The sequence below is a fragment of the Aegilops tauschii genome, chromosome 1 (assembly GCF_002575655.3).
Source record: "Aegilops tauschii subsp. strangulata cultivar AL8/78 chromosome 1, Aet v6.0, whole genome shotgun sequence".
NCBI lineage: Eukaryota > Viridiplantae > Streptophyta > Magnoliopsida > Poales > Poaceae > Aegilops > Aegilops tauschii.
In genome coordinates this window covers 6,955,283-6,968,742 of record NC_053035.3, presented here as the reverse complement: position 1 = coordinate 6,968,742, position 13,460 = coordinate 6,955,283, and the positions used below count along the sequence as shown (strand labels likewise).

The 13,460-nt window shown below is 47.2% G+C and overlaps 2 protein-coding genes across 5 annotated transcripts; both read right to left on the bottom strand.

Annotated features, from left to right (window-relative positions):
* Window positions 1-3,459: 3,459 nt before the first annotated feature.
* LOC109745993 (polygalacturonase inhibitor) lies at window positions 3,460-4,831 on the bottom strand. The gene has a single exon (XM_020305105.3). The coding sequence runs from the start codon at window positions 4,736-4,738 to the stop codon at window positions 3,725-3,727; it is 1,014 nt and encodes a 337-aa protein (XP_020160694.1). The 5' UTR covers window positions 4,739-4,831; the 3' UTR covers window positions 3,460-3,724.
* Window positions 4,832-5,276: 445 nt separating this feature from the next.
* Window positions 5,277-11,856, bottom strand: LOC109745994 (vacuolar sorting protein 3). Of its 4 annotated transcripts, none has more exons than XR_012189217.1 (14): window positions 10,751-11,856; window positions 9,696-9,971; window positions 9,039-9,235; window positions 8,811-8,952; window positions 8,266-8,544; window positions 8,112-8,184; window positions 7,769-7,817; window positions 6,977-7,241; window positions 6,808-6,863; window positions 6,602-6,670; window positions 6,352-6,463; window positions 6,187-6,263; window positions 5,910-6,080; window positions 5,277-5,819 (listed from the first exon to the last, which is right to left on the bottom strand). XR_012189217.1 is itself a non-coding variant. In XM_020305106.4 (14 exons), exons 1-14 carry the CDS (start codon window positions 11,699-11,701, stop codon window positions 5,727-5,729), a joined length of 2,823 nt encoding a protein of 940 aa, XP_020160695.1. In that variant the 5' UTR covers window positions 11,702-11,856; the 3' UTR covers window positions 5,277-5,726. The 4 variants fall into 4 exon arrangements, 1 of the variants encoding a protein (XP_020160695.1); XM_020305106.4 differs by having other exon boundaries at window positions 6,187-6,276; XR_012189218.1 differs by lacking the exon at window positions 5,277-5,819 and having other exon boundaries at window positions 6,002-6,080; window positions 6,187-6,276; window positions 6,547-6,670; window positions 10,751-11,848.
* Window positions 11,857-13,460: the final 1,604 nt, after the last annotated feature.

Here is a 13,460-nt window from a genome sequence, read left to right as displayed (position 1 = left end):
TCCAGACAGAGAGAACGACGAGCTCACAATGGCCCTCGGGAATCCTGAGCAGCCTGGACGGACACGAGGCACGCCAGGCTCCGTTTCGTGGAAGGCTGGTTTTCCGGACGCAGGCGGTTACAAAAGCCAGGAGAGGAGGAAAAAATGGAGCAGACCCAAATTCAGAAGCTGCACGAAAGGGTTCAAGTGCTAGAGGAACGAGACGGCAATCGACATGCCGAAACTACCCCCGAAGCTACCCCGCCATCTCAGCGGAGAAGCAGCGTGGCTTCCACCGAGCTGCTTCAGCCGGAGCATGTCTTGACGGCTCTTGCTAGCTACCCCGTGGATGCTATCACGAAGTCTCAACATTGCCACCTTATGGCGGAATGGCAGAACTTCAAAGTCAAGGCGGCTGTTGGCTCTGTTTTACCTCCTGAACCCGGCGCAACCTACCACTGCCGGCCGATTCCAGAAGGATATGCTAGGGTGATGGTGGATGAAATAACGGAGGGATTTGAGGACCTCCAGCTTGACCACCCTACCGGTGAAGGGGAGACTCGGCTAGGTTTAGCTCTGAAGACTCCGTGCCTATGGCGGAAGGAGCTCATTAACCTTCCGAACTGGACGCCTCCGGCGAGTAAGGGCACTCCGCCACCGCCTCCTCCTCCGGCAAGTGATCAGGGCACTCAGCCTCCTTCTCCGGCGCGTGGCGGCACTCCGCCTCCTCCTCCGCCTCCTCCTCCGGCGAGTGGTCAGGGCACTCGGCCTCCTTCTCCGGCGCGTGGCGGCACTCCGCCTCCTTCTCCGCCTGCGCCGGCGTGCCAGAGCAGCCAGCCTCCTCCTTCTCTGCCTCGTCAGCAAGGGCGGAAGAGACCCGCCGCCGCTCCGGCTGCTCCGGTGCGTCGTAGTCCTTCTCCTCCGCCTCGTAAGCAAGGAAAGAAGACAGCCACAGCTGCTCCGTCTGCTCTGCCGGCGTCTAGCAGTACAGCTGCCAGAGGCGGGAGGCAATATAGATTCGGTCCTTCTCTGAAGACTCCAGAGAAGTTACCATACGAGAGGACCGAGGAGGAGAACGCGAAGATCGTGCGAGCCGAAGTGAAGAACTTCTTTGAAGGGGTGAAAGCAAAGAAACATCCACCTCCGGAGGAGAAGGTAGATCCGGTGAAAGCGAAGCGCACTCTGGATGCCCTGACAAAACCACCAAAGTCTCCGCCGAAAGGCAACTATGAGCGCATTATTGCAAAGACATTTGTCGAAGCGGAGCGGTCGGGAAGTACTGTCAGTGATCAAAGGTTAAAAGAACGACGAGCTGGGAAAAAATTGCCCAGCTCGGCGAACAAGCGAACCAATCGTGCCCCCCGCTCAAGGTGTCTAAAGACATCGTCGCTGCAGATCCGAGGATGGTGGCCGGTTATAGCAATCTTGGAGATTACCTACCCGACGATGTACATTATGAAATCATGGAGGTGGACGAACACAAATACCATTACGGGAAGCCTCTCGTCAAAGATGAAAGATCTCTAACAACGATGATGCGAAGATTACATGATTGGTACATGAAAACCTGCAGAGAGTCTGATGGGATGAATACTTTGACGCTGAGAGTTGAACCGGAGCATGACCTCGTTGGAATTGAACTGCTGAATGTTTCATTTGAGGAGTTCTTCCAGTTTTTCAATCAAAAGGCCCTCGATAAATCAACGATCACTTGCTACTGTCTGTAAGTAGTACTACTTCTGTCATTAAGTCTCTCTATATAGGTCAGCTCTTTCATTGCATGTATTTATAATTATCCTCACTATATTATGCAGATTGAAGATCGCCGAATTGAAGAAAAGACAAATCGATGATATTGGGTTCATTAACACAAATCTCATAGATGCATATACGGTTGAAAAACATGCCAAAGAAGCCGAGGCCAACTTGCTACGATCGTTGGTATTAAATCAAAACAAAGATATAATACTCTTTCCTTACAACTTCAAGTGAGTGTTACTGTCTTGTGCATATTCGGTTTCCCTTATTAGTCCAGGTTATGGTAATGCAATTGATGACTTATGCATGCATGCGCAGCTTCCACTATATTCTCCTAGAGATTAAGCTTGAGCAGGGAGTAGTAACCGTCTTAGACTCGAGACGAAAAGATCCCCAGGACTATGCGGACATAACTCAAATGCTCGAGAAGTAAGTTAAATCGATCATTATCCACCATATCAGCAACTTTGTTCATTTTCTGATATCAAGTAATTGTTTTCTTTGTCTGGCAGGGTTTGGAGAAAATTCACCACAAAAGCTCCGGGACTGCCGAAGAAGCTGCAATTTAGACACCCGAAAGTAAGTACTATAGTAGCATGTTCCGCACATCTCCTAGTGATTCAAGCGCTAGTTTCATCAATACCATTTAGCATGCTTGCTTTTCAGTTAGATTGACTTCTATTTCTTGTAAAGTGGTTGTGGCAGGAACAAGGGAATGATTTCTGTGGATACTATGTTTGCGAGTCTATCCGCCACACGACCTGTGAGCGGGGCTACTCTGACGAACAATATGAAGTGCGTAAGCAATAATATTCACAATTTTATTTTATTACCATCATTTGTGTCGAGTTTTATTTATTCATATATATATGTATTGACCCCCTTCTTCAAATTAGATGTTTCGGATGCGGGATGAACTCCTAGCAGAAGATCGTATGCCAGCAATTCAAGAGGAATTGGCGGCATTCTTCCTTGACCACGTGATCGCTGAAAACGGAGAATACTATGTGGACCCTGTGTTCTTACAATTTAATTAGGAGATTATATTGTAAGAGATAATTATTGTATATATGTAGCCGGTAGTGTCAGATAGATATACGAGAACTTGTTGTTCGACCAATCTCTCGGAGAAGGAGAGGTGGTCGATATCACTTCTCTCTGTATGCATATGTTCATGACGATCTTCTGTTTCCTTCATTTGCTTACTAGCTAGCGTGTCTAGTCCTCTCCATACGTATATAGTATGTAGCGTCGACCAAGCACGGAGATAAGAGAGGACACTTCTCTCTATTAATTAGCTAGCTAACACAATATATGGAACACCTAAATTAACCCCCAAACCCCCCCCCCCCCTTCAAAACAAAAAACAAAAACCCCAGCCCGTGAAATGCTGACGCGTGGAATGCCTATTGGTCCCGGTTGGTGACCCAACCGGGACAAAAGGCCCTGCCTATTGGTCCCGATTGGTGGCACCAACCGGGACCAAAGGCCCCCCTGCCTGGGCTGGCAGCAGCGGCCACGTGGAGGACCTTCTGTCCCGGTTCGTGTAAGAACCGAGACTAAAGGGTTAGGGCTTTAGTAATAACCATTTAGTCCTGGTTCGAAAACCGGGACAAAAGGCCCTTACAAACCGGGGTAAAAGCCCTTTTTCCTACTAGTGTTAGGTGATCTCCCTTTTTCTGGTAGTGAGCATACTAGCTTTTCACAAATGCAAAGAAGAAAGAAAACCAACCAGCATCCATTATGTATATATAACCATGCAATATCGAGTACATTCATTCATTAGCTCCATGAAGCTCTACATCATCACGCATGGCCTAATTAATTAGTGCCCAGTCACCACTGATATACTAGTACTTTATATTACATTGCGATTACCGTACTAATCACTCCATTGGTACATACGTGCTCATCTCACATCATATCACATCTCATCATCATGGCTTAAATTCGGAGGCTTTGATTGAACCGATGGATGGAAGAAGCTCTAATGGAGGTAGCCGACGGGCCGCTGGCGGCAGGCGGTGAGCGGCGTGCCGCAGAGGCACTTGTTGTGGAGGTAGCTGTAGCGGTCGAACCTGGACATGTTGCCGCCGGTGGGCACGGCGCCGCACAGCCTGTTGAAGCTCACGTTGAACTGCTGGAGGCCAGCCAGGGTCGCCACCTGCGCCGGGATGGAGCCATGGATGGCGTTGTGGCTGAGGTCGGCGTAGGTGAGCTGCTCCGGGAACTCCACAGCGGAGAGGTCGAAGTTGAGGGCGTTGCGGGACACGTCAAGGTGCTGGATGGCCTTCTCCGCGCCGAAGAGGCTGGTGGCGTCGCCGGAGAGGGCGTTGCGGGAGAGGTCGACGTAGGAGAAGTTGACGGCGGCGAACTCAGTCGGGATGGCGCCGGAGAGGTTGTTGTGGGAGAGCTGGAGGTAGGCGCCGTCGGGGGACTTGGACAAGAGGAGCGACGGGATGGCGCCGGAGAGGCTGTTGCGGCGGAGGTTGATACTGGAGAGGCTGAGGAGGTCGGCGAGGGACGGTGGGATGGCGCCGGTGAGGGAGTTGTAGGAGAGGTCGAGGAGGGTGAGTGCGGTGAGCATGCCGAGGAAGGAGGGCACCGGGCCGGACACACCCGTGTAGGAGATTGTGAGCTCCGAGAGGTTGGAAAGTGTGGCGAGGGAGTCCGGGATGGCACCGGATATGGCCGGGAGGTGGTGGAGGGTGAGGGTCTCGAGGAAGGTGAGGTTGCCGATGGCGTCCGGGATGGCGCCGGACATGTTGGTGTCCTGGTAGACGCGGAGACCAATGACGCGGCCCGTGTCGGCATCACAGTCGACGTCGTACCAGTCGCAGCAGGCGGAGTCGGGCGTCCAAGACGCGAAGTGGTAGGGGCTGCCCATGGCGGTGTCGATGGCAACCAAGGCGGCATGGTCGTCGTCGTGGCACTGGTCCGCCACCGCCATCGAAACAAGGAGGAGGAAGGAGAGCAGGAGGAGAGGGGAGGCGCCGGCCATCTTCTTCTATCAAAGTGGTGGAGCTCCTTCTGTGTGTGGTGTGTGGGTGTCACTAGGCTCACTGAGCTGGTCCTTGATGAGTGAGGCTGCATGGCGCCGGGCAGTGTACTTATAGTGTGGTAAAAGTGCTAGTTTGGAGGGGGTGCACTAACACTCAGCCCAGTGGGATCAATAAACATTTGCACAAAGTGCATCCTAATGGGCAACAGAAACGCATGCCATGGCAGCGACAATCACTCGCCTGGCCCAGATATTTTCAAGATACATATACATTAGTCTCCTTTTACCGACATCGCGGGTAGAAATTAGGACATGGATTATGGGCAGGCATCATCAGGCATTACCACCACACCATGGATGCATATCAACAACGAAGTGGATGATCATGATGATGGATGATGCAATGGCCTTTCAGTTGGTATATGGACAGGCAGCAGCAAAATGCAATTGGTCGCCCCGATTCGTTGAAGAATTGTTTAGATATGTTTCATCTTACGCAATCCGGCCATTGTTAATGGCGTAGTGTTGCAATGCAAAATTCCAGGCTCATACCACTATATATACCAGTAAATTTTGTTTGGTGGTATGTTCCATTGTCGATGTCCGTCGTTTCTATCTCTCAGCTCAGCAATTACAATCACACATTTACAGTGTTAACGCTAACAAACTATTCCTGCAAGTTGCATCCCATTTTTCAAGTGCTCTGGGAAAACAAGAAAAGGAATCCGAGTTCCTCGACATTTTCCGGGAAAACAGTGTGCCAGCCAGCCCCCAGGGCCATCGCATACACATGGCAGACTGTTGACGGCCCCAGGTGAATGAAGTAACAGCGCCATCGAAAGCAGCTGATGATGTTGCACGCTTTAGAGCACTTCGAAGGAACTGTAGCAGGATCATGTACCTTGAACTGCAAGGGTGGTACACATAACCTCTCTCGGTTGTTCATGGCAAAAAGAGTGTCTGTACGAGTTTTGCTGGTCAATCTTTGCTATCTACTGACGAGCCAGCTTTGTTTGAATATAGCATCTTTCCTGAAGTTACGGCCCCGTGCGGAGACAGAATCGCCTTGGTTTCGGTAGCACTGCAGGCAACCACGACAACAAGTCAGATCTAGTGAAACTTCCATGCAAAAAAAGTTAATAGCAAGCTACACAAAATGTTGGACTTGTACCCTGTAGCAAACAACCGAGTCATCTGGGTACATGACGAATAGCTTGGTGCCAAGTCGAGCTCTACATGAATCGCAGATACTCTCATCGGTTAGCTGCACATGCCTTGACCTCTCCTCCAATCTTGTCAACCGTGCATCAACGTTCGTCGCGCGTGATAAATTATGAACTATCTAATGACAGGCACAGGAAGACAAAAAACAAAATAAAATAGATGGAATTGCAAGCCAGATCTCCTGCGAGCTCAATGTACAACCAAGTCTGTTTCACAATGTTTACCTGCCCTTGGCGATGATGGTGCACCCGAGCTCTTAGCATTCGCAATATTGTATCTGAAGCTAGCTGGAGAGGCATATCTGAGGATAATCTCTGGGATAAAATTGTGCTTCAGATTTCAGAATTTTAATATCCTAATAAAAGGTATGTTATAATACAAAGCAGTACCTCCAATACTTGTATGGGATCCAAAGATTTCCCATGATTATGAAGAAGTCGGACAGCTGCTGTAAACATCGGTTCTCTCCCATTTTTCGGGTCCAAATACAAATCCAAAAGCCTGAGGTCAAAGCAAGATGGACATAACATTAACTAAGGAACAAAGATAATCCCATTGGACCATGATAGAATAAAAAACTATACCCAGAATACTAGCCAGTCAACAAAGAATTACTGTACTAGTCAAACAATAACATACTGAATATAAGCATCGTCTCGACCAATCTCTGCACAGTACTGCTCAGCAGCTTCGCTATCCTCCAGTTTCCTTCATCACAGACCAACAAATAACAGTCAGAACAACAGCACTGGAAATGGTAAAGACATGCAAGTCCAGCTAAACAGAACACAACTGCTGTTGAGTTACAACAAACCAATAATAGTATGTGCAGGATAACATCTTACAGTGCTAGTATCTGAAGTACAATGTTCTCTTGGCCCATCTTCCTATACAAAATGGCCTGACAAAAGAACAACGAATGCCTTAGTATCTGAAACTTAAACACGGTTGTGGACAAATAAAGTGATGAACATGTAACCACATTAAGGGGATGGTGAAATTTTGTCACAAGACCTTTTCCAGCCATAGCTCAGATTCTGCTATCACATCAAGCACATCTTCTGGATCATACAAGTCCGAAGCTTGCAAAAATAATTGCAATCTTTCCCTCAATGAATAAATGAACTGTATGTCCGAGTCGATTTCTTTATCATTTTTCTCTCCGGAATTGGACTCCATATGAAATGCTTCCATGGCAGATTTCGACAGCAATAGTGCATATGACGTGTGATAGTGAGGGTCCTCACAACCCTGATCCTCAATCAACCACTGCAAATATCTGCATAATTTAGCCAGTTAACTTCCGTGAATCGTAGAAGGATCTGAGTATCGAATATGTCAAATGAAGGTCATAGCGCAAGATATGACATGGACAACATTATATGATGAACATGTGCACAGATAATCACTGTTTGTCTAAGAATTAACAAATGTAAGATGCATACCAAACACTACTCAGAGGCCCCATTATGTTAAAATCTTGATACAGGATTTAAATAAACGGCCAGTGGCACTTAATCATTATTGCAGAACAATATCTACTCAAATTATCCGGCATTGGAGATATAAGATTCCTAAGCAGTCATATGAAGGTTCAGGTTACTGTACAAGTTGAACTCCAACGAGAATGAGTAATTAGTTAGGCTTTTATTAGACCATTACTGAAGTTCGTATAAGTGTGTAATTAACAAACTAGCTGCACAAAATGTACCAACAATTACAGCTTTTACGTTTACATAGACATCGGGGTTCATTATGGAGTTTTGAGAGGTTTGAATTGTTGAAGGTTTCATGAACACATCATACCTTTGGTGAATCCCAACCTTTTCTGAATCAAGGGCAGCAATAACCTTTTCTGCAGAGTACCACCCAACCAAAACAAATGTTAACAAAGTTCATTACATGTCAAAAGTTATTTAAACAGTGCTAACTAGTTAAACATGACATTTCATGGACACAATCAGCTGTAACCACAGGATTAATTATTATTATTTAAAAAAACAGTTTTCAGGAGAGGAAAAAAAACATCCATGTACACTTGTACTGCGCCATGCTCTGACAAGCTCACAAGTAAAAACTGGAGGATGTGTTGAACTGCCATGCCAGTAAAGGTACTAATAAAGTGAATTGTTTGAAACAAGTTAATTACCAGAAGAAAGCTGTTTTTCCCTCATCTCAGATGTTAAAATTGCAGTTGCAAGGTCTTGATCAATGTCTGCAACCTGCATGAAATTATTCAATAATATTCACAAGATAATGAAACAGCTCACTATAAGATCAGGTCCACAGCATGAAGCACATACCCATCCAAGATGTTCCAAAACAAGGTCCTGGTCAGATGTTGCTTGAAGTATCTTGGAGGCTTCGATAGCAGCAATTTCCTCACCAGATTTTTTATCAGCCGAAGTTTCCTGGGAGTCCGTTCCAGGCAGATTAGGACGGTCCTTCCACAAACCTGTGCTGTAATTCCTTGCTAAGATACGCCAGATAGCAACAGCTTGGGAGCACATTCCCTTACTGCCATATAAGAAAGCAAGCGTCCGCAGATGTCCAGAGTTGTCCAAGAGTGATTCCAGTTCGTCCTGCACCACCCATAATTTTTACGATAAATGCACCTTTCCATATGTGACAAAAACCTAAGAAGAACAAATCTACAGCATACTATATTCCATTTTCAAATCCAGACTAAATATTGATTTCAGTAACATATACTCCCTCCGTCCCATAATATAAGAGTGTTTTAGTGTCAAAAACGCTCTTATATTATGGGACGGAGGAAGTAGTATATAATAGCCATAACTCATGATTCTGCAAAGCAGGGTTATGGTTATAAAGGAAATACACATACCACAACACAGCTATTTTGAGATGATGCAAGCTTCTCCATGTCATCAACAAGATCAAGTGCTCTATAAAGGTACATCAGAAGAGTATCGACTCCTTCCATCTCTGCAGGAGACAAGCTCTTCTCTCGCGAAACACAAAGGTACCTAGTTTCATTTAGCATTTGGACATTGGTCACTACATGCAGCTTTATTGCAGTTCAATGAATATAAATACCAGGGATAAACCAGACCTGATAATATTTCTGATAGCTAGTTCCAACAGATCAGCTCTAGTTGGAGGATTTGAAAGGAAATCTTCATCCACAACTGTGTCCACACCTGCCTTTTTGAGAAACAATGCTCGCTGAAGTGTTACCAGTCCATCGTCAATAACTTCTTCAAGAGGCTTGGGGGGAGGATGCAAGCCCCAATAACGCTTTCTTGGCACCTAAATTTTGCAAATAAATTTGTTTAAAACTAACCTATCTAGAAACGGCAAGTAAATCCTCGTAAAAAAGATTAGTTGAAGATAAAATCAGGCTGTGGAACCCTGTAGGCATTAACAGCTTAACTAAAAGCTACTAACTACAAAGCAGACAGCCAAGCATCGAGGAGAAAATCAAAACTAGTTTCACAGTTCCCCAAATTGGTTCACGAAATATAAATATGTTGATAAAAGTTGCAAGAGATCCTAGCTACAAAAGCTTTATGCCCGAATTTTGTGGAACACTGAAGACACTGTTTGGGTCTAATTAATTGAATCATACTAAAAGCTTAAAAAGTTTATAATCATAAAGTTTTGTCATACACAAGAATAAGTTAAAAACAAATGAAGGATCTGTGAAATGAACAATGGAGGATACTCCATACAATAATTTCAAAATGGACAATGGAGGAAGATGACATACCAGATCTGACCAACGATTAGGATCCCGCATGATGAATGGAAATATTTCTGCTGGTTGCATAGTCTCCGACAGCAAGAAATGATTAACAGCATCCTCAAAGCGCAAGTCAAAGAATAATAAGAATCCAAGTTGTGCATGCACAAAGGAAATCATATCATTCGAGATTTCACCATCAGATTCAAACTCTTCCAGCAAAGAAATAGCCTCTGTATAACTCTTTATTCGTAACAACGCCTTGATCTGTTCCACTGCAGATACTTTACGGTAACAAAAAACCTGGACAAGTCATTTATCAATTAGTTGTAGCATCACTACAGCTGAGCAGATGATTGCTAGACTACACTCTTAAACTCATTTTGGAATCAGTGGAAAACAGTTAGTGCCAATTTCCTGCTCCACATTTCTGTCTTGTTTTTTCACTGAAAACTGATATGGGAAAAGTAGGAAATAATTAGCACTAGTTGGCTGGTACAGTAAAAGCTGGCAATCAACTGATAATGTGGAGCAGCATTTTGTTAAGGTGATGTCAGTCATGATGGTCATAAACAATTACGGTAGCCAGAACTAAAAAGTAACAAACATCTAACATCCAGATAACTCATGGTGGCGCAAAAAAGTTCAAATGGTGAGTAGCTTAGCTTGGCATGTCTGATGTCTCTGACTCATTTATGCACTAGTAACTAGTTTTTTACAGCAACCAACAACAACACTGATCAGGGAGCTGCCTGCACATTTCTAAAAGAGAAGGAAAACTCTTTTTGCTCGTAAACTTACTGGAGGCTACAAAACTAGTGTAAGTTGTTGCTGTTCTACACACACTTAGTTCCAATTCATGACCATTTAAAGTTAAATATTCTTCCTGTCTTCCAGGCCAATCTAAGCATGTCCGTCCACTCAATAACTCTGCGACTACTTGGCATCTCACTAAGATTAACAAAATAGCATTAATTTTCACAGTATGCAGCGCAAAGCTACTCATAGAAGGCAACATCGTGTATTTATAAATTTGGGGACAAGTTCCATTGATGGCTGAGTCAACAACATACCTACTTTACCTTATAAGCCGTAGCGACCACAACGACCTCCCCGCCGCTTCCATCACCGTCGCTCGCCACGGTCAGAACACCCGTGCCTCTCCTCGCGATCGGAACGGTCTGCAAGTGCACCCCATTCCTCCTCCTGTACACATCCACCTTGGACTCCGCGGCGACCACCACATACGGGAACACCTCGACGATGCAATCGGGCCTGCTGTTGAACACGAAGCTGCTTCCGACGGGCTGCCCGGACTGGTCGACGACCACCCCGACATTGTCCACCAGCAGCATCACCTCCTGGCCGCCCGACAGCGGCCTGATCCTCGGCGCCCCGGCCGACTCCGGGAGGGTGAATATGTCCGTGCGCTGGCCCGCGCCGCCGCTCGAGGAGAAGAGCGAGTACCCCGACGCGGTGCCGGCGAAGACCGAGTCCTCGCCCACCCAGGCGAGCGCGCTGATCCCCTCGACCCCCGCGGCGATCTCGCGCGTCTGCACCTCCAGCTCGTCCGCCTCGCGCAGGGCGAGGTCGAGGACCAGCAGCCTCTTCCCGACCGCGACGGCGAGGGAGCACGAGGACTGGGAGGAGGCGGGTGGGGAGGCGGCGACGGCGGCGACGCCGCGGAGGGAGCCGAGGCGGCGGACGGGGCGCGCGAGGAGCGGGTCGGCGAGGAGGAGCATGCCGTCGGCGAGCACGAGGACGCGGGCGACGGAGGGGAGCGGGAGGATGGCGGAGACGGGGCGGGTGGCGCCGATGGGGAGCAGGCGGAGGAACTCGGGGGAGGAGGGGGTCGCCAGGGAGAAGAGGAGGAGCTTCCCGCCCCCCGTGCCGAGGTAGAGGAGGCTCGGCGCGGAGAGGGCGGCGGAGCGGACCGTGAGGGGCGTCGAGGCCGGGAGGGAGGCCAGCGCCGCCGGGTCCAGCGTCGCGAAGGGCTCCAGGGCCGCGCGGGAGGGCCCCGGCTGGGATCCCATGGCCGATCCGGCGGGCGGGTGGGTGGGGGGCTAGGGTTTGGGGGAGGGGGGCGCCATTGACGGCGGAGCTGGAGTGGAGGCGAAGGTGGAAGACGACTGGAAGAAAAGATAGACTAGTTGGTGCGACGGCAACTCCGATGCTTTCCCTCGAGCACAACTTTACTCCTTTTTTCTTCTTCTTCTCTAGAATAGGATTAATTTTCATTTTATTTTCATTTTTACTTTTTACTTTTTGCGGGGCACATTAATTTGACAAAGCCATAAAATTTCAAAACAAGATGAAAAAGTACATGCTAAACGTTCAGCACATAGTTGTAGGCGATGAACGCTCCGGCAACGTTGAAGATAAAGGTCATCCTTGACAACAAAGTTGAAGCTAGTTGTGTGAAGATAAAGGTTAGAAGATTGGATAAGAAATGACTCATATGTCATTGCAAATATCTCATGTTGTGGGATCGATCAAGAGGGGAGAGGAGATCGGTGGCGTGACAGCTGCCGGGGGAAGACATGTGGGTGGGAGAAAAACGAGGATGGCGAAGGGCGATGGCTGACATGGGGGAACAGAGAGCTATCCTAAGATAAGGTTTTTACGGCCTACTGAGAGGATCCGATAACAAAGATTGGGGAGGTGGAGCGATCGGATGACCAACAAATGCATCTCCTTAAGAAGTCTCCTGATGTCTCCATCGATTTTAGACCTTTTTTCTCTCCTTTTGCCTAGTGGCGACTGGCCTCTATGTTGCCCTTCCTTTAAGCCCTCCTTTCGCCGCTCGTCCGGTCTCACTCCCACAATCTGGCGGCCACGATGGATGGCGATGAGTGGGATGGGGGTTCGAATCTTGCGCCATCTGTGCACGGTTAGAGTTTTCTTCCAAATTAAACCAAATTCGAGCCCATTCTTTCTCCTCACGATCTTTGCAGTCGCAATGGTAGTTGATGCAAAGATCAACGAAGTTGGCAGATGGAATGGATTTGAGGCCCTCTTCAAGGGCTTCCTCTGGTGTGTGGTAGAGGTGAGGGTTGTGCGACACGACATATGTGGATTCTTCTCCTTCAACCCGAGCCTCCCGTGCCTCCATGGAGAAGGGAAGAGATGAAGGGAGGGAATAGGGCTTAGATCTTGTGGTGTGGTCTGCCAGAGTGACTTATCTGTTACGATGTAGTTATCTTCGTCGCCTTTTTAGGATTCATTACATGTGGTGCTAGTTGGGGAGCTACGACACCTGCTTCTGCTCTCGTCCTCCTCTGAGGGCTAAGCATCAGCAGTTGATACAAGTCTGCCTCACTTCACTACAGAATCATTTTGGCCGAAGAACTGTCGTTTGGAGCTCCGACATTGTGGCAAGTGGGATGCCACCTTCGTTTTCTCGTTCCCGGCATGGATACCAAAAAGGATGTCCACCTAAGCATGTCCACTTACAACCAGTTTGCAGGGCCGGCTGGCAAAATACGAGGCCCTATTTTGCTAGAATAAAATTATAATAATGTATGCGCCATATTGTAATGCATAGAAATATGATATATCAAGAATCATATCTATTAAACTCTTGGTTGCATAAATTTTAGTTGAATAGTTCTATTTTTTAGTGTTCTTTGAAATAAAATGTGCAATAATATTCTCATAATCAATCTTCTCCAACATAAACATGTTAATGTACAACAACATTTAAAATTGTGAGCATCAAAAGTTTGATTCGAGTTCGGAGCATCATTTAACTTAACATTGCCTATGTAGTGTAAATAGTTGGTCATAACTTGT